Below are 22,448 nucleotides of genomic sequence, written 5' to 3' on the forward strand. Positions count from 1 at the left end.
AAGGCACACTAAAAAGGGCAACAAGTGATGCCAACACATTCTCTGAATGCTAAAATGGTAATTATGATTTACCTTTCATTTTCTCTCCTTACACCAATACAGCTATATCGCGCGTGTGCGTGTGGGTGTACATGTTTCAAATGAAATTACAAAGCTCGTGATACTGTATTTTGCCGACAACACACAAATACACACACACACACAAACAACAACCCCGAAATAAACTTCATGACGATTTCCTTGTTTGGCTCATGTCAGCCTACGCTCTCATTTTACATTTCTGTTGCATAATGGAATCTGCTCATGGTAAACTATTTTAGATGTTCAAAGTTCTTCATGAGCAAGTACATGATAGTTATAATGCACTGCGTAATAATATTTTCAGTCAGAATGTTGAGATATGGTTAGAATACTGCTGATACAACAATTATAATATTATGAAATATATATTCTAATGACCCTATGACTTGAAATAAAAATCGCTGTATCGTTACATTTTTCAACAATACCCAAAGGTATGAGATCTCGAGCGTTATTCTGCTGAGCAATGCAAAATTGAACGTACAAAAAAGAAAAATGTCCATCCCAGCATATACTGTATTTTGTATTCCTGCAGATGTTTTTCCTTCTTTTCGTTGAATGAACACGTCAATAAAATACAGTCTTTTAAGGAACGATATATCATTACTTACAGGTCCTGTTTACTTTTTGGATCAGTGATTTAAAATTTTTTCAAGATATCACATTTGATGCATATGTGTAGGTCTGTTTTATCACAAAACATCCTACCATACAAAAAATTTGGGCAATAAAGTCTAAAATATATGGAGAAATCAGTGTTTTTCTCAATAAACCATAACTAGACGGTTTAGTCTGGAAATTTTTTTATCATAACTATTGTTCACATTTTGTGTATTTAACAATACTTATCATCGATTATACAGATTCAAATTTTTACAATGGTTGTTTTATCCTCACACTCACTCACACTCACACTTAAGAACTATTTTAAAACTTTAATGCTGGGTTTTTGCTTATCTGCAAATGGTGAATTATGCCTTTAAAAGACTGCATTCACATGGCAATGGGGACCCTCTCTCTTTCTCTTTTTCTCTCGCTCTCTTGCACGCACACACACACACATACATGGACACGTACACGGACATAAAAGTCAACGTAGATACTGGTATATTATCCAAACACTGCCCCACTATAATTATGCTTATTAGTGGACTCTAAAGGTAAAACTATTGATAGATTATGAGCATTTATCCACTGGAAGCGACAGACCATGGTCTTAAATTGATTTAAATGCCCACTTATTTTCGCTGCTGGCGCCACTGGATCCTTGCAACACGCATGAACTCTATCAAACATCAAACAATCTCCATCAAAACTTTGGGGTTTAATAACCCTGGTACAGTCACTTGCGTATGCATGGGAAAAATTTAACGTTGTGATTAGGTACTTTACAGAATATTGATTAACAGCGTCCTTAGAGTATGCAATTTCACACCCCCTTTTTACTGTGCGTGACTCCAGTCCGCTTCTGAAGAGAGATAAATGTAGCCACCCTAGCCTATCGGAGGTTCAATCAACATAAAAAACATTCGAAAGCAAACATTAGTGAACATTGTTGAAGGCTTGGATCAATGGCTTGGACGCTTGCCGTGGCCTGAAACGGACTCGAACTCCAGTGAAGATTTGGCTAACTTCAGCATGGGCTAAATATTTTTCGAGCTTTTACATTGGAAGTTATCTCGCTTGAAGAGGGTTAACTCTCAGTATAAATGTGGTATCAGTCAGGGCATTTCTTCTCATAATAGCCAACAACTGCTCCCTATGTCAAACTAAATGCATCATGGTGTCGTGGTTAAAGCTTGAAATAATTGGCACGAATCTTCCTGACGACATGATAATCTATAGTGTAGGTCATCTACTCAGCACCTTTCATGTATCCATTGGCGCTTCCCAAAATGTCATGAAATCTTCTTTCAAGAGAAATTTTTGGTAGCAACCAACTCTCTCTGTCTCTTAAATTCAAAAGGGCGCCCTCACTCCTTCCGTTTCCAGTAGACGCATTCATCTAATCGTTCCTTTCTGTATTCGTTCGAATACCCTGTACGCTGTACGGCTAATGATGACTTACCTTTGATTATCATTCATTATATTAGTACTCAACAGCTTCTTCTTATGGACATATTACATACAAAGACGTTTAGGTCCCTATACACTACAACAGATCTCAGAAAAAGGACGTGATTTCTACAGCCTTGTAGTGCAGCCAGTTTGTTTGAACTCTAAACAAAGGGCAGTAGTATGATCCCTTGTGGGCGAGCTACATCAATCTTCGCTGTCCAACTCTCGTTAAATATTTAAGAAGATGCACGCGGTAATCGTGTGAAACCAATTTGTTTCTCCTTTTTTATGTAGGGAAGGCACTGCAGACTCTGAATACGAATAAGGTCATAAGCCACGTTGTTTAACCCGCTGTTGGGGTATGTGTGTTATAATTGCCAAACTTGGTTTCATATACGAAGGTGTGAAGCAATCCTTATTGGAGTATCTGGTGATTTCCAAATTCTTTCGAAGGTGCGCAACACAGAATCACATCGGAAGAAGAAATCGATCCTAAATCTTCTACGAGAATTAGTCTTCTTCCCACTCGCCACTCATCTATCAATTCGGGAGGTTAAAGGAAATGTCTAACTGGACTGTAGTATCTCTATTTATTTTTTTAAAAGTAAAACTTTTTTTCAAACTCATGGAGGATCACATCGAGCACACAAATATTTGACACTTTGACGGTGTCACAATGATGATAGGTCTAATTAATGAACAAATATCAGTGTAATTAAACAGTAAATCGTGTCCCAGTTGGTTAATGCAACTCTACTGGTGGAATGTCACTATGGTATATCCTGACACTCACCTGCTCATAGGCTACATTTTAACTTTTCTAAAACATTTATCGACTTTTCTTTTTCATATCTTCGTATATTGACACAAAGCAGAGATACTGTAAAACCATCAGTGCAAGTCAGATTTACTTGGGGTTTTTTTCCCCCTGGAAACGCTGCAAATCAAAAAAAAAAAACTTCATCGTCTCTCGGATTAAGACGTAAGGAGCCTACAAGGAGCTCTTGTACTATCAAGGCTGAATTGCATACATCCTGAAAATATTCCTCTATTTCTAACACTCTTCAAATATGGATGAAAGTATCATCAAGTAGAATGGCTCAAACTTCGTGTATGAAAGACAGCGACCTCTCACGACTGACAACAGATGCAAAACAATAGCCTGAACAAGGCTCTTTGTTCCAAAATAAGGCATCGAAACGGAAAAAAAACCAAAACAAACAAAACACTGGGAGGGAAATAAAAAAAAATCTCCACTTACTGCTCTTCTTGTAGATAAGCAGCTCCACCTGTACCGCATCAAGCTTTTCAAAGGCCTCCTGAATCGACTTTACTGCATCCTGATTGGTCAGTTCGCCGTACATGAAGTTACACGTGCTACTCCTTTGCATACAATCTGCGCGGTTGTATCCGGTCATCTTACAGAACCCATCGTTGCTGTAAACGATCGGATAGTCCACGACACGGGCGTTGGCCAGAATGAAATTGCTATCTGTAATGCGAGATGAAAAAACAAACAAACAAAATATTGATTTTATAAGTCATAGACAAAGTTCAATGTGACTTTAAATCAAACTTGAAAAATATCAAAATCATGGTCACAGAGGTATGCATTGGACTATGAAAGGTATATTTTGTTTTATCATTATACATTTGTTTATTGCGAATCTTTGTACAGAGTGGCCTGATGAGCAATTGAGAAACAAACAACCCCGTAGAAAGAACCCCAATATATATAACATGAAATATACAATCATAACATAAACATTCCGAATAGATTAGAAAGAAATGTAATTGTAATCTAGGTAAACTGAAATTAACAATCTTGTCTTGTGTTGCCTTCTAGTTGTTTTCATTCTTTTTTTCTTTATCATATCTTTGTATCTTTACACAACCCAGAGATAATTCGCACCACTTTTCAAAACACATATACCTTCAAGAAACGATGCATCATATTAACCAGTTTTGATAATGGAAATAGGACAAATTGAAAACCTTGCTGTATACGTGAGTTACAATTCTGCTGGTTGCCAGAGAGAAGATTAAGTGGCGATCAACGGAAATTGTCAAATTGATATTTTATCTGTGCGCAAAGCAAAGTAACTCAGATTGTTTACAGACTGTTTAGGTCCTGAATTTATTTTGATGAATAGTTCTCTTGTTTTGAACGGCGCCGTGTAACGGTGTTCATGTTTTATTCAAGCAAAAGTGAGTTTTGCCAGAAGCTTCGTGAATCCCTGACAGTGAAATACAGATAGGGTCATCTCATTTAATAGGGCGTCTGAATTAAACTGCTTTGCATCAGCATTAGCTTTTCATTACACAAAGTCAGTTTCAATCAACTTTAATGCCACTCGTAGTAAAAGAAGGAACAATTTGCACACTAATCAGATGACTGTATTACACTTCAGATCGGTTTTGTTCATTCATTTTCATTTCTAAACAAAATACTACGCTACAGCAAGTAACAGTACAGCAGTTATGAAAACGTAAAAACAGTAATGTAACAATGAATGCTGCATTACGGAAGGATCATCATATTAGAAGTTGGCAAAGCAATGCACAGGAGACCAGGCATCCTACAAACTTATGACATTCTTTTTCTTGAAGTGTCCAATTCAAACGGGAATGAACCCAAAGATTATAGGTAGATCGAGGAATGCAGCAATATTAAAAAGAACACATGAGCGAAGTTTGAGGAAAATCGGACAACCCAATCAATAGTTATGAATTTTTTAAAGTTTTGGTGCTTCCGTGCATTGCTGGATGATAAGACTGCAACACTTGGTGACGTCATGTATGGACAAGCATATCGAGAAAGTATAACATCATACTTTTCTAGTATAATGACTAGAACTTGACTTTCCTCTTTCAGAAAGCGGGTGTAATAATACCCTTGATACATTATAAAAATGAAATAATGTGGAATATTCTAATTCCTTATTTTGTTTCCCATACCTGACGTAAAGAACTGGATTGAGTGTTCTCATCCAGCAATGGCCGCACCGAAATCTTAAAAATTCATAACTCTTCAAAGGACTGCCCATTTCTTTATTTTGTCAAACTTCGCTCATACGTTCTACTATTATTGCCGCATTCACCCAATGCACTATGTACTTTGACATTTATGGTTCCATTTCCCTTGAAAGAGCGGAGAAAAAGGAAATAAAGCATTTAGAAAAAAAAAAGGTGATTCCAGAGAAGCGGAGTAATCGTAGTTTCAAGTCCCTTGTAATGACACAGCCTCACAGAAGAAATAAGATATATCAGTTTCTTCTTTCCCGCTAAGCTGACATTTTATGACTTTGACTCGAATTTCCCGTTGTCTGTTTGTTTGTTTGTTTGTTTGTTTGTTTGTTTTCTAATGTGACAGCTAAAGAAGCAACAGTGATCATAAACAAGAATCATTGGGAGTATGGCTGGAGACCCTTCCTAATGACAATGAGGATGAAGTATTTTGCAGTGTCACTACCTCTCTTGCTCACGGGTTCGAACCGCGGACCTGAACATTGAGAGGCCGTCGTCCGCTTTGCTGGGTCACAAAGCTCCAAATCATAAGTCCGGATCTGTCTTGTAAAGCTGTCAGACACTTTACAGACCGGATTTGTACAATTTGGAGGGCTTTTGAAATCATTTATTGCATTGATGATCACTCAGACTGAATTGATATCTTTCAAGACTGCGTTGAAACGAAGAGATTCCGTTGGAACTACAAAATGTAACTATAAGTGATTCGTTTCTTCTCAAGTCATGACGCTTGTTTTCTTGATTAAGTACATGAAGGTTGGAGCTGTCATGTGCCTGTCATAATATTTTCAAATTAATCATAAAGGAAATTCAAAGAAAAGATGTGCTTAAAAAAAATATGTTTAATGACTTACCCGTTGATAGGAAACGAGTATGACAACAAAAATAAATCGAATCTCTGATCACGAATGCTAAAGCCTTTGCGCCTCACGATCCTGCTGGGATCATCGCAAAATGACTGTATCGTGTCGCACATTATAGGTTACATCACATCCTAGTTTTGCGCTTCCCCACTAATCACCCCCCCCCCCCCTATATTGCTCCTCACAAACAACTCATCGTTATAATCATTTACAGCCTGACTGCGAACACATGACTTAGCCAAACCTGTAGCACATCTCGATAATCACGTTGCAACATCGATGGTCGTGCCTTCTGGAATATAAGCACCCATCAATCGAGGAGGGAGGGGGTGGTGTCGATATTATGACAAAATGGATTTGACAAAGCGATACCATGTTAGGTACAGCAAAATGCAAGTCAGTGGCCACTGTCACTCATAATCTTTATACGTTGCCTTTCTCATTGTTGCTCGCTACAACAATGATACGCCGTACCTGTCCACCTGTTGATACCTCGCAGACTGTCATGTTTCGTGCTTTGGATAATCAATAACAGCTGCCTGCCTATCAGTCGAATATGAAAACTTTTAATGCCGAGCTGGCCAAGAAAAAAAAAAAAAACAATGAGAAAACAACTCTGCAATGAATCGAACCGAATGAGAGACTCGCAAAATCATGCGCCACATTTTACATCTTGAATAGTTGCTATTGTCTGTATGTTTGATTTCTCTCTGTCGCTATACTAAAATGTACAGGTACGTGTGTGCGCGTGCGTGGTGTGTGTGTGTGTGTGTGTGTGTACGTGTGTGTGTGTGTGTGTGTGTATATGTGTGTGCGTGTGTGTGAGTGTGTGTGTGTGTGTGTGTGTGTGTGTGTGTGTGTGTGTGTGTGTGTGTGTGTGTGTGTGTGTGTACACATAAACAGAGGGGGATACTTAGTGCAACCGCAGACACAGAGACCGTTTTAAGGCTTTAGGCTAGTCCATCGCATCGTGGCTTCGTGGTTGACTTCTCGTTAGAAGAGTGGGCTAATCCAATCATTCGGTCATTCTTCTTTTTATCGATTGAAAAGGTGCTGAAATCGCCCCCCCCCCCCTCCCGCATTCACTTGGATGAATTATGCTGTATTGTATTGGAATCACATTACACAACAGAGTACATTGAACCTGGGTAGTGTCAAAGCGATATGTTCACACAATGTTGACAGTAATGAAAAGTATCGCTTAGATTTGAAAAGGAACGTGTGAACGTATAATTTGCTACTCATCTTAACGCTTATAAAAAAAAAGAATCAGACAATACGGCTGAAAAGATAAACAAAAACAGAAACGAAACTGAGAGACAGCCTTTGTTCGTGTTAACGTCTACATAAAGATAACAATATGTAACTTATTCTTTTTGCTGTAAGAAGAGATGCTCCCCTTATCTTAGCATCAGTACAAGTCATCTTGATGAAAAATGGCACACAACATGACATCCAAGGTCCCGTTAAATTTATGCACATAATCATATCGCAGACCTCACCCCCTGTAGATTGGGGATATGATAAGGCGGAATAATTCATTACGGATGACAGTAATCTACAAATCTGCAATTCACGGGAGACGCTTTTTTACCTGGAGTCGCATAGCCGTGCCAAGCATGTGTAACTCGGTGAAGTGACTACTGAAAGTTGAGCTAAAGACCTATCTTTTCCAGGAACTTAATGAATAATGTGTGGCACATTGTGGGATCCGGGGGCCTTTGAATGTTCTTTACAGACAATTAATGGCGCTATATAAATGCTGTTTATCATCATCATCATCATCATCATCATCATCATCATCACCATCCTCCTCCTCCTCCTCATCATCACCATCATCATCGTCATCATCATCATCACCATCATCATCACCATCATCACCATTCTTCTCCTCCTCCTCCTCCTCATCTCATCATCATCACCATCATCACAATCACCACCATCATCATTATCATCATCATCATCATCATCATCATCATCACCATCAGCACCATCATCATCATCATATTCATATTCATCATCATATTCATCAACTCGTCCGTTTCTGACAAAACATGGTGTAATTTCTCGAACCATTACACCATGCACGGTGTTTCTCAATATTACTTTTAGTTTCGATACTTCCAACAGGTATCACTATTTACCACTGTCTGTTCTTTTACTCTTTTACGTCACATACGTTAACATAACCTGTAAAACCACCTGATTTAATCATACCATGACAACTCAAGACGGCAACATGTTAGTATCAGATTTCTTTCATATTTTATTGATTGAAAAAGAATGATACATCCATGCAATTTGTTTGTATGTGTCTGTGTGTGTGTCAAGGTGTGTGTGTATATATAATGATAATTTATGTACATTCTAAAGCTCTCACACCCACTTTACTTTCTAGCTGCCTGAGCCTTCTATTGCTGGATGTGCACGCTACCTCGAGAAATAAATCAATTTTCATCTCGTATGTAATCACATTGTTTGACTCCTGTCATCGTCTCGCTAGTGTATCTTTGACGAACAGTCATGAACATGTATAAATCTGGGAAGCGATGACCACCAGTTTGTACAATCTTAGTTAGTTCCTCAAACAATACACAGGCTATCTATCTATCTATCCGCATCGCTGCGAATATACGGCTCTCTGGAAACATCGCGTCCTTCGTTTCCGAATCGATGCTATCATGCCAAGTTGCAATTTTGCTGCAATACGAGGTGGTACGGTTGCCATAGCAACGCGCACGCAGTTATCAGCTTTTACGAGGTATAAGAGAGCGGTTGGGGCTGGAGGAAGAAAGGGACATGTCAAATTTAAGAAAACAAACATATATTCTTCCTTTTTTTTGAGGGGGGGGGGTGATGGATAAGCAAACGGCTTGAGGAGATGAACATCATTTGTTTTGTAATGCAGATCTAGTCAGACACACTCAATTAAAGGGAAAGTCCATCCTGGTTTAATGTTGCTTTGTTATGAACACAGAAAAATCATCATAAATAGATTGGTGAAAATTTGGGATAACAATCGGATGCATAAAAGAGTGACAACTCTGTGTGATCTTTGTATTGAGCAGTTTTCAGTCGGTTTGTACACAAAATGTCACCAATATTGATTTTCTCCCCTCTCCCGACGAAAAAAAAAAAGCCCAAGCATTAGGCCTATTCTTTGTATGAAGTTAGAGTAATAATATCATCCTTAGCAAGTAATATCTGTTCGTGCCGAATATTCAAGAAAGATTAAAATTAGTGATTTTTATACTAAGCAAATGGAGAGCTACTCAACAGCGGTATAATACAGAGTTACCAATTTACCTTAATCTGATTAGCTTGTACAATTTCTAAAATTATAACATTTTGTATTAGTGTCTGATTTTCTCTTCAATCTCTACCTGATCTACTCCTATGATTTTTTCTGCTTTCATACCGAACACCACAATATTGGGTTGGACTTATATCCTTTCAAGATACAACATGGTGAACATGCATACCTTATCCGCAAATACCTCAAAATCAAGGTTACAGTTCGTTATTCCGAAGCATATGGAATTCATCAACTAGCTGTGCCATGTCAATCTGAATATTGAACGAACACATACTGAAGAATCTTTTGCTAGAGCACATCTTAGAAAATCTTTTTAATTTCCAATGGCTACAAAGCTAGGACACAAGTTTACAATATCATGCATATTTAGCCTCGACAACCGCTGAAGATGATTGTCTCGCCTCTGATATGGAGCGCCAACTATTGAAGGTAAGACTATTTGAAGGCCTGGTGATGAAGTTGGTTATAGTATAAGGAGGGCAGTCAATAAGTAGCAACACTGTGTTTCAGTAGATGAGGTAACTATCCAATAAGAGATCGAGACTTCGAATTTGTCCCGCCTCGTCCGTTGTTCAATGTCAAAGTTCCATTTTCGGAAAACTGACTCTATTATCTTTTTTTTTTCTTTCTGAGTCGCAAAGATTAAAACCCTTTGCCTGTTAGTCTGAGGCAGACAATTATTATAATCAATGTCATGGTAGTCGGTTGTACGTATATGCAAGCCTTTCCAGCTTCAGCACTTTAATGCAAAAAAAAAACAAAAACAACAACAAAAAAAACAACAACAACAACAACAACAACAACAACAACAACAAACAAACAAACAACGCAAAACCGGTGGATTTTTCCGTCCAGGTAAAGTAGACGCTCATGGCGTTGAGGAACCAGTGGAGACGGATTCCATGTCAGGTTATGACCCGGAAAGAGTCGGTGCTGATATGGAGATTTGTGAGATTGCTATCAAGGTGTATGTTAACAATGCCCCTCCCTATACAGGTGTTAAAAGCTGGCTACATGGCACTGCTGAGGGAAACGGAAATGACTATATATATAGGGACAATCTTGTAGAGCTACCAGTGAAAATGGACAGACTGGGTTACTCCAACAAATATCTAATCATAATTGCGACAATAATGAAGACGATGATCATTTTAATGATACAAATGAAGATAATGATATTAATTATCACGATCATGATTTTAATCTTTATCACTTTGTGTTGATATCATTATAGTCATTTTTATTGTTACCTCTGTTATCATTTAAATAGTTATCATCATCATGATTATGATTAAAAACCAACCCTCTGTATTTAAATCATGAGTGTCATACTTTGTCATCATTACTAATGTTATCATAATCATTACTATTATAGATTTCTTAAGTCTATGAGCACTGCAAGACGCAAGTCAGATATACTGTCTTGAGAGAAAAGTAACAAGCAGCAACATCCTCTCGCGAACTGACTCATAATGGAACCTCGGCAAGTTTGGCGCGGGAGTTTTCAAAGTCATTATGAACTGAACTGCAATATGGTGCCTTTGAGGCCACATTTTGGACATTTTGCTATGGAAGTCATGGGAATATGGTGAGAAAAATGGTTGACACTGGATTACTACGTGTAGATATAGAAGTTTCTTGCAAATCGCCTTCGCCAAACATTCACCATCAATTGCATGATTATTAAGTGATAACCTTTTTGTCTTCCCCTATACCCTTTCTCTCTCTTGACCAATGCACCGTTCATTGCGCCAAAGCATAGAATTGTTGTTTGTACAGACGGCATGGGGTAGAAAATGTCAATCTTTGCACGTCTGTATTGAGAGTCGCTCATGTCCAGCCAATATAACTGCCAAAACGTTTCTAATCCAGGAGACGGTATAATGTGGGAGAAAAAGGGAAATTCATTAGAGGAGAGCGTTTTGCCCTGAAGCAGGAAACACGTCCAAATATCTGGAAGCAACAACGTGTTTCAAGTCAAGGTAGACAAAAAGAAAGAAAGAAAAATAATGATATTTATCTATCTATCGTTGACTGGTGATTGTCCTTTTTTGAGTGGCAATATTATTTCTTGGAGCCTCTCAACGTATCAGGAGTTCTAAAATGAAGTCTTTATAAAGAAAGATTCTTTACGTTTATTAACTTCAAAAGCGATATTCTGCCACGACTTTTAGAAACAGCTCCACATGGTTATTTCATTTCATCCCACATCCATTGAGAAGGATTTCATTGCTACCTATTTGACCACTACAGTGTGTGCATATTCAATTCATTTTTTATATCAAATTGTGATTTATTACCATCCAATGAAATCAATGACATGTCATACAAATAGCATACACATTTGAACCATTTTGTTAACAACTGTACGAAAGAAAATCACAAAGTTTTGATGCAATTAGATAGAAACAATGCATAAGTTGCTTTAATGACAAAATTGAAGTGATGGAAAAGCGGTCTACTGAGAAGCGGAGCTTGTAAAATGTGGGTCACTCGAAAAACAATAAGTCAATATCATTATATATCCAAATTTCATCTATTTACAGTTTATCGAGCATTCATTGAGCATTTTATAACAGATGTGATGCAGGTATTAAACACATCAAGCCCTGGGATAACTTAACTGCAGAAATTATTATCTTGCCCTCTTACATTTAGATGAAACTGGTCAAAATCTTGAAATCTGCACAAAATCAGGACTAAGAAATAAGAAATATGCGGATTTGAGAACAATGAAATTGAGATGATTTTGAAACTGTCACGATCAAACCAAACAACTTTGGGTGAACAAAGGGCTGAAATTACAGACTATTCTTACTCTAACTTCTGAATCAAGAGCAAGGAATATCATTGTAAAACTCTTATTGGAAGTATACAGCATTAAACCACAGAAATTCTTCTTCTGTTGCATGATGGGTTGATCTAGATATACTTTATGCTGCCATTAGATATTAAAAAGTGATCGACATCACCGACCACAGACGAATGCAAGATTCCTGTCAAGATAAAACTCGGGTTGAGAGGAGAAAACATACTCGCAAAAAAGGACTGTCGTTGGTTGACGGAGATAAGAGGGTGTGTGATTAAGGTCGAGCTCTCGCCGGGTTGATGGAGTCAAGAAAACTCGGTCATAGCTGTCCAAAGTCAGGTGGCAGATTTCTCATTCTGTTCTAGTTCTAATTATGTCATTCCCCCCATGAATTACTTGCAACAAGATTTATAATGTCAATATTCATACTTAATATTTCTTTCTTGTTACAAAATCCGCATATATATATATATACATATATATATATATATATATATATATATATATATATATACTTATTATATACGTGTGTCTGTGTAAGTGTGTATGCATGTGTGCGTATGTATGTCTCATAATTAATTCTCATATTCTCAGCTGTAGGAGATTTGCTATCAACCATTTATCTCGCGTCAGTGGATGAAATGATAATGATAAACCGTATCAGGGGCGGATCAAGGAATTCCGTAAACGGGAGGTGCCTTTACAAAATTAAAGGGGGCGCACTCGACCCCTCCCCCCCCCCCCCCGAATTTTTTTTTTCTTAAACAAAAGATAAAGAGGGGGAGCGCGCCCGGAGCGCCGCCGCCTGGATCCACCACTGCCATATAAAATACGACCACAATCTTCTACGAACCAATTTGCTCGATACAGCGCATATTCAGGGAATGACCTCAATGGACATGAAAGTCAAACACCTGTCCATATAGCGGGGGAAGCATAGAGATACCCAAATGAGTCGCTATCTCATCATGCAGTATATACATGTATTATATATGTTAACCATCATGTGAATGAATTTTAATATAAAAACTGCCCTTTCAATTTTCGCCTAGATATACATTACAACTATACGTATTACCAAATCTTTTTCAGCGACAAGTGCTCAGTCTGTCTTTATACTTATCTCAAACTCTTCCTCTCCCTCGCTCTTTCTGTCTTTCCATCTCTCCCTCTCTTTCTCTTTCTCTCTATTTCTTTCCCTCTCTGTATATTTCTCTCTCGTACTACCGAGCAATACACTCAATCGGATAGCAAGGCGTTGCTCTCCACAAGATCAGCGTTCTCTGATGTGTATGTTTTGTGGTAAACTCTGCAAAGTTCTATTTTCAGTGAACTCCTTTGAGCTCGTTGTCTGCGGACGCTATTTATGACAAAAATAGCCATCATGAACGAAGATGGGGGATTAAACATACGTAATAGACCAGGGGTGGAGGGACTCGCCCTTCCGCCATCCTGGATAAGCCGTCGGGAAGAGAATCTCATCGTCTGTTCTGAGAGAGAGAAGGAGAGAGAGAGAGAGATCTTCGTGATTCCCGTAAACATATTCGACGCGGGCCGTCAGGCGAGAGTAGATGTCTGTGATCTTTTAAATCGCTTACCTCGCATTAAATTGGGTCATTTTCAAAACACTGAAGGTTTCGCTAGTTGTTTATGTATAAGGATTATTTAGATCATTATAAAACAGAAACAATCCTCGTCGTCACCCATCAAAAACAGCACATCAAAACATTATTCATTGTGTCAAAGAGTAAAAAGAAAGGAATTAGGGTTAGTCAGCACCACACGTGCATCTGTAAAAAAAAAAAATGCCCGACTTCCATCTACTGTCTTTCATTACAGCTAGCCCATTCTACCAATGCTAATATGACATTTGCACGACAGAATGATAAAAATGATTATGATGACAAAGTTAATGGTCAATGGTGATGATAATGAAATCAATATGATATTAAAAAAAATATTATGATAATAATCGATTTGATTATGATCATAACAATAACAATTGTAATAACATAAATCGTCAATGATAATCGTAATATTTTATCATTACTACTTAAAGTTACGTTTATTACTGCAACTAATGTGACCATCAACACTTCTACCTTTTTCGCTCTATTCCTGTTTTTATTGTTTGTTGTTTGTTGTTTGTATTTCAGATGCATTAAACATTATTACATATTTTCTTTTCTTCCTGTAGTGTTACCATGTATATCTATAATCATAGGAAACTAACAATTTGACTTTGACATTCCGTCAGGTTGTACCGTGTTGGTGCTCGCGCGAGTTTCGCCTTGCGCGCGCGGGCGGTTCGTATAGTCGCCAATATGGCGCCGAGATATAGCGAAGTTGACCAAAACCCTATGTATAAAAGGGCTTAGAGGCAACCGATACTCTGCTGCACTCATCACCCACTCATGGTTGTCTCACTAAGTAAAGTGATGATACGGTTATCGATGGGTCCCCCATCAAAATGGGCGCAGTAAATACGCGGGGAAATGCTATTTATAGCGTGAACTCATCATCACCGGTCTGCAAATATTCTTCCATCACTCCCCCTCCCTCACTCGGCGCTGAAATCCCGCCTCGCGTCCCTTGCTTCTGGTAGTGCGATCGGTCAGACGCATCAGTGCGTGGAGATAAGGAATGACAGTGGACAGTGTTCAAGTAATGCAGAAACGAAGACTTAATGCACAGCGGCCGCCTTCGCAGAAGAAACTCTTAACGTCTTCAGTATGCTGTCCAGATTCTTTAGTTGAGCTCCCGCTTTCACTGGGCCTAAAACTCAATCTTTTTTTTCTTCTTTATTTCGTTTTATATATTCAATGCCAACTGAATACATAAACTACTCTTTGCGTGCATTCCATTGCTCCTGATACCGCTTTGAAAATTCGTCAACTATGACGAAGTAGGCCTATCTATGGCAAAAGTGACCTATGCCTCCAACAACCTTTGAATATGGTTGAATTATGCTTAATTAAACGAGAAGCAATATTACCAAGAGTAAATAAACTTGAAAGAAAAAAAAAAGATATTACATAAATTTGGAATGACTCAATCAGATCGATCGATAATCAAGGGAGCGATGGATGAAACCGGCAACACACAATGTTTGATGTGCAGTATTTCGTGCAATCGAAGCTATCGGTAAGAAAAGCAGAATTATCCGGCGAATGTTTATTCAGTCTCCTAGGTGATCAAGGATTAATCGATACCCTGGTATCGATCCTGCTTCATGAATGTTGAGAAAACTCCGTGTATGCGTTCCTCTTTAGAGAGGAAACGCAACATCATATAGCTTTGTGCGGCGACGAATGAAGATGAGGGCTCTTCTCAAGCGGCTGCTTTCCGATACTATTCTTGTTTCATTTTTTTCTTTGTGTGTGTGTGTGTGTGTGTGTGTGTGTGTGTGTGTGTGTGTGTGTGTGTGTGTGTGTGATTGCAATTCGATGTATCAACGTTACAAACGCACTCTTGCAAAAGGGAGACGGATAGCTGTCAAAGGAAATTGTTAGCAAAAAACAATTTTCCTTTTTACTACTTTATCTATATTTGACCAAATAAAATGAGGAAATAGAACAAAGCAAAACGTGGAAAAAGAACCAAACACACAAATCATTTTCGTAACTCTAGCCGTCAGCACCACCCCCCCCCCTTTGCTAGATAGCGATACAAACAATTTCTGTGATGGAATGTATATGCAGTTCAAGCCTCTTCAGCAATATAGAAAATGTAAACAAAGGCAAAGGCATCTCACGCTATTTTTCGTTCGTATTTTATCAGTTCAGTTCAGTTCAGTTCAGTTTTTATTTCTGCATTTCAAAATCAATACAAATCAACAAATCAACAAGATACTTACATAGTCATTTACACAGCTAATATTCGTAACGTTTGGATCTTACATACATTTTCTTTTTTTTTTTTTTTTCAAGAACGAATATCATATATGAAAGGAAGCAATAGGAAATGATAAAAATGAAATGCAGGGGACCATCATCATAAGCTAAGCTTGACGAGGATGATGGCCCCAGGTAAAGAGATACATAAAGAAAATCTTGCCACTCACTGAGTGGGGGGTAATTGTGCAATGGGCTCAACGAAGAGATACATAAAGAAAATCTTGCCACTCACTGAGTGGGAAGTAATTGTGCGAAGGGCGTGCGGTGCAGTGCGGTGTGCATTGTGTTGGGATGAATCTTGGTTTGTACGTTGAGTGTTATTTTGTGTATCAGTGTGATGAGGTGAATGTTACTTCAGTTATGGCCGTGAACTCATTGTTTAGGGTGTTTGTTGACCAGGTGGTATGAATATTTATGTGTCAGAAGTATACTGGATTATGAGGGTGTTTTTTAGTTCTCGTTTGAAAATGTTCAACGACGTACGTTGTTTTAAATTAGGGGGTAAAGAATTCCAAATATCTGGTCCATTGTGCTTTAATGATTTTTGAGCTAAAATGATTCTGGGGTTTTCGAGATGGTAATCGGACGACTGACGTGTTGGATATGAATGAACGGTGAAATTTGGAGTGAAGAAGCCATCAAAAATTTTTGGAAGACAATTAAATGTATATTTATACATAAAAACAGCAGTTTGAAAGGTGTGAAGATCCTCAATTTTCAATGTTTTTAGTTGACGAAATAGGGGATTGGATGGGGATAAGTAACGGGAATTGGTAATCAAACGTACAGCACGTTTTTGGAGAGTAAAAATTGGATTAATTTTAGTTGAGCCACAGTTTCCCCAAGCGATATTGCAGTATGTGATATGTGGTAAGATCAATGCATTGTATAGATCAGTTGTATTTTATTGTTTTTTATCAGTTGTTAATTTTTTTTTTGTTGTTTTTTATCAGTTGTTGTATTTTATCAGTTGTTAATAACAGCATGGCATTTGGGGTTATTTGCAAAATGTACGTCCATCACTCGAATTTTTCATACAACCTCCCAAAATTTGATTTACTTGTAATTTGCACACGCATTGATAACGGCAAAATCAATTCATTGTGTGTGTGTGTGGGGGGGGGGGGGTATAGTTCATATAGCGGTGCTTATAGATAGTAAAGAAACGTTGGAAAGTAATGCACGGTTCTGATGTTATTTGCTGTCACAAATTGTTATTAGTTTAGAGAAATATTATGTATATATATATATATATATATATATATATATATATATATATTCATGTTTTGTCTATGATTGCATAATTTTGTTGAAAATGAAAAACAGAAATGACATTGAATCATATTGATATGAAGGTGTTTTATAAAATGACATAAGTTAAATCTGCTTAAGCGTCCAGTGCTTAAAGCACTCATTGAGACCACTTAATTTGTTTCCCTTCCGTGTATAAGATGGGTATGAATGAACCGGTCTTAAAATATAACCTGCGCATGAAGACCACTTTTACTGCCCCCCCCCCCCCCCCCCGGGTCTGTGTAAGCAGGTTTTCACAATGTGCGCACAGTTAAATATTCATAAAATTGCTTTTCATTTGCATTTTCTTCAGACTTCAGTTCTTGCGCCGGCTTTTCGTCAATTCACATTGCTGCATACTATCAATTCAGATAGTTGAGCCTACGGTGAGAATAGTGCCCTTACCAGGGGGGCTAAATTGGAATTATGCCAAAAATTAGCGATGAACTTACGTATTCCTATAAATCAATGACCGTATTAAGACTGAATCGACTCTCTGCGTCTTTAGGTACTTTGCCTTGAACATGACGATAGGCGTTAATTCGTCGCGCCACTTTAAAGCAGTGATTCGCATATCTTTTTGTACTAACAACGCAATAGAAAGAGAGGTGGGGTTGTAGCTATTTGATGGGCAGTGTCTATCTTTCAGATGAATGAAGTCGGTTGGGTAGTGCGTTTATTGAATCCCATTCAATATATTTTGAATTACCTGAGACATGAGGAGGTATAAACAGTGGTTGATGAGGCAGTGTAAAAGATATCGGAGTATCAATGAATATCATTTTATCTAAGTCTCTTATCAATGTAGATTTGGAAAAGGTAAACTTATGGCAAATCCTTTTCCTGATGATTTTGTTCCAAGACATCATACTTCAGTGTATAAAGTTACCAACGACCATCCACCATCGGTTTTTTTTTTTGCATCATTTATTCGTCTTGCACCAATCTATTATCTTAAGGTCAAAAAATTCGAAATGAAGCTATCGATAGCAAAAAAAAAAAACCACACACACACAAAAAAAAAGACAACAACACACACACACACAAAAGACACGCGCAGTTCGAATCCGCAGTCAATACGGCTTTCCGATCTTAAAAACCACCATTGTCATTTTTGTAATAGGTTCTGCTCTCTTTCTCTTAGGAAGCTCACTGAACCGAAGGTCATTTATTCCTAATTTTTCTTTTTTTTTGTTGAATGGCGATAACAGAGACCCATTATCATAGCTGTGTTTGTCCAAGTGCTGGAGGCAAACACGAAGAGAAGACTCCATGGGCGTATACCTCAGAGAGCCCAAAGTAAACACGATACCAACAAAAAACTCGCTGAATGCTGGCAGAAAAAATTACGCACTCAGTCGAGATCTAATTAGGTAGGCAATGGTTCGAGTGTTTCAGGACTCTCTTTCCCGCAACATAAGCAAAGGCTACATTATAATGTTATCCGCAGATGACATGGGGGCTGTGGAAAAGTACGGCACATACGATTATGCATCATCCTATCTGTATAATACTGGCCTGGACTTTTCTGCATGCACCTTTTGAAGAAATATGGTAGATGAGGAGGGGGATAACGATATTTTCTGATCGCAATCTTCTTTTCTTTCTACATTGTTACCCTATAAGTGTACTGAAAGTGTCTATTGAAATGAGGCACTTATTTTCAAGTGTCATTGAAAATAAATTGGGCATGCCCGCAAAGCGGAACCATGTGAGATGAATGGACATAATTAGAAAGCTATAGATGATAAACGGATGATTATCCAAGCTAGCAAACCTTGACGAGAAAAATCTTACCCTCGCGAAATCACATTCTTTATAGTAATCGTGCTCTATTTTACACAATTATTCTCCTTTGGCGAAGAACAGATCAATTATATTGTACTAGTTTAAAAGCCGTAATTACGCTCCGCAACAAGCGTTCTTTCTACTCACGTGATCGTTTATTCGCGTGATCTTGCGTATGTACGTTTATGTTTGTGTGTGTGCAAGCACGTCACGATTGGACGTGTATGTATAGATATTTGTATGTAGACAGATTTTTCATGTACTTAATGTTGATATTGATATTTGTTCTCATTATGATGGTAACAATAATTGCAACAAAGAAAATGCTAATTAATGGAAACAAAACAAACTCATACTACAATGTACTACTACTACTACTACTACTATACTACAGTGTACTACTGCTACTACTACTAATAATAATAATTACAATGATCTATCAATATAAATAATTTCAATTTCAATAATTTTTTTCGCATTTCTCGAAAATAACAGACAAAAACTACAATTACAAAATATTACCAAGATTACAAGCTATAAAATAGGTGATACTTCACTGGAATGTATAACAGTCTGTCTCAATATAAACACAAAGGTCTGTTTACAGTAATGTTGGGCTATGCTCATCGTACGAAAAATATGCTTGGCCCTACGTCATATTGAATCACAGAAAATTACGTCATAATGAATCACACAAAAAAATACAGAATTTGTCACGGAACTAAAATCTTGCCTATCATTTCATATCCACAAAATAATTGAGTGAACCATAAGTTCTACCTTTTGAAGGTAAATGTATTACACTACCTTTAATCAGTCACAATGTTGGTTTTAATGAGAGCATTGCGGTATATTTTTGTATAGATTCCCATAGTGTTTGCTTTGATGGGTATATGTCATAAATTATCAATGTCAAGAAGTGGAAAGGATGGATTTGAAATCCCCCCCCCCCACCCGCATTGATACAATTTGATCATTCATTTCCATCACATTTACCTCTCAAACAAAGGAATATTATGCTTTTTAATAAAAAAATCGAGTAGGGGGGGGGGACACATTCTCCGTCCAATCCCCCTCCCCCACCCCGGATCGCCGCCTATGTATACATGACAGTAAATGGAAGTACATCGCGATCATTCCCAAGTGTGTGCCTAGTTTGTGTCAAGACTGGGCTTCGAAATTCAAAATTGTTTACAGAAGTTGTTTCATCAGCTTTACAGTTTTTCTTTCCTCGCATAACAACTGTAAAGGAGTCAGTCAGTGTTGCCATTGATATCAAAGCTGACTTACTCCTGAAGTGGTGCACAAACTGTGTAATCAAAACGTCTTGAAGGAGAAAAGACAAGACTTGCTTGGCTATCAATCGAACGAGAAGCATGTCGTATAAATTCGTCGTCAAGCCTGCCTCCTCGGCGCTGCGAGCGGCATAAATTCACTCCTTCACAGTCGAGTGTCGGGACATGAATCAAGTGGTATACCCCCCTCAGCCAGCCCGAGGGTGCTTCGGTTGCGTCGTTATGCCCTTACCGCGACATCGGTAACTTCAAGAATCGCTCTCCAGTGTAGAAAATGAACGGATGTTCAGTGCGTCCTACAGCAGATCTGAGACACTTGCTCCGAGATCAAGGAGAGAGTACAGCATGGTTGAGGAGTGAACGTACGTCTATCATTTCAACGCGTGTAGAAGGGAGTTGAGCGCAATTCATTTTGTTGATGATTAGAAATTGTGATTAGTAAAATTTATGATAATATACTTACATGTTGCGAATTATGGTTATGTTTGCTTTGAACATTAGGTCATTGGCAAGCGTAGCTAAAAATCCACAATTCTTATTGTTTACTTTAATGTGAAAGTAAGCGACCGGAAAGAATTGTTGCATGATAATCAGATTGCATACAATTACTATTGTATCTGCAAAAATATTGCCCATCGGTGGATATATCTTTATTCATCTTCAAATAATCAGATACTGCTGTAGTAGCAAATTAAAGGCCAGGGGTTCAATGATTATGGATGGCTTATAATTTCTAAACCTGTAAATAGTAATTCCACACATATCTTGTTCGTTGTGACACGAACTGTACCTTTTCTTATCATTTACCTCTATTTGTGACAACTTAGTATGACATAGTTGACCATGACTTTTAATTCTTATGAGAAAAGGAAGGAGGGAGGGAGGGGAAAGATAGGAAATATGATAAATCAAGGACAGGAAACAATTTATTTAACTTACAGTGCGCAAGATATATCAGAAAACGCCAACAAAACTTTATATTATTCTGGCGAGAACGAAAGACACATGTAGAAGAGGAACCTCATAGAGACTATGCCACGGTGTGTTTACTCTATTCCGTATTCTTCAATGGTAAATCACGAACATTCTCTCATATTGTAAGCATATACCAATATAATAATATTAATATCTATTTCATTTACTCAAAATACATAACACACGCGCGCGCTACGCACACACATAACATAAGATAGATGGGCAGGGACGGGGGGCGGGGCTGGTACCATGGAGATATATCAACATTTGATGAATGTCGTTCATCAGTAACTGGATGGAAATAAATCAGATCTACCTACAAGATTCGCGAGTGGACGATACCACTGAAATCTTGAAAAAAAAAGAAGGAAAGGAAAAAGAACAAGAAAAAAGGAAGAAGTATTGATTGATTAACTTCCAGGAATACCTCTTAATTGATATAAATTTTGATTGATTGCAGGGCCGTGGTGTACCGAGCAGAATAAGAATGAACAAATAGCGGCATGAAAGTCATATTGGATTTGGAATTCGATGGGTATCAATTAAATAGTGCAGGCACTGGTTTAGGAGGACATAATTTGTCAACCCACAAAAGCCGGAATATTTACAGCTTGCTGTTTTTCTTGTCTTTTCAAGTCCCATGATGTTGGTAAACAAATGCGATCTTCCCTTGTGAGTAGGATGGGGCAGTGGAATTTTTTTTTAAAGGTCGACTATTGTGTTTTGCAAATTTAATACCAGCTGCTTTTTTGTATTCAGTATCACAAAAGGTCTCTTGAAATGTTGCTCAGAATAATGATGTTTCTTCATTTTGTTTATTGTTCATCTATACGGCGCCCTCTGTCTTGCTATCCTGTCTATGTTCTAAGAAAATGATCGATTTCGTCCTGTCTCGATCGATTTCATAATCATGATTAACACAATAGGTAGTCTTGTTCCCCAGTGGATCATCGCTTTATTTGATAATAGTGCAGTCTCTTTAATAGGTTCCAATTCCCTGGCGTCTGAAAACAATGTCATATACCTCTGGTTTGAGGAATGCGTAAC

The 22,448-nt window shown here is 37.9% G+C and overlaps 1 protein-coding gene across 2 annotated transcripts in view; it reads right to left on the minus strand.

Annotated features, from left to right (window-relative positions):
• LOC139739053 (voltage-gated delayed rectifier potassium channel KCNH1-like) overlaps positions 1-22,448 on the minus strand; it is a 153,859-nt gene that overhangs the window by 35,227 nt on the left and 96,184 nt on the right. For both annotated transcript variants that reach the window (XM_071649677.1, XM_071649669.1), the window contains exon 2: positions 3,401-3,631. In XM_071649677.1, coding sequence (XP_071505778.1) covers positions 3,401-3,631 — 231 coding nt within the window. The remainder of the gene's footprint in view (positions 1-3,400; positions 3,632-22,448) is intronic.

This window comes from Diadema antillarum, unplaced genomic scaffold, assembly GCF_040938485.1.
Source record: "Diadema antillarum isolate AM-2024a unplaced genomic scaffold, OU_Dant_1.0 scf00000029, whole genome shotgun sequence".
NCBI classification, from domain to species: Eukaryota; Metazoa; Echinodermata; class Echinoidea; order Diadematoida; family Diadematidae; genus Diadema; species Diadema antillarum.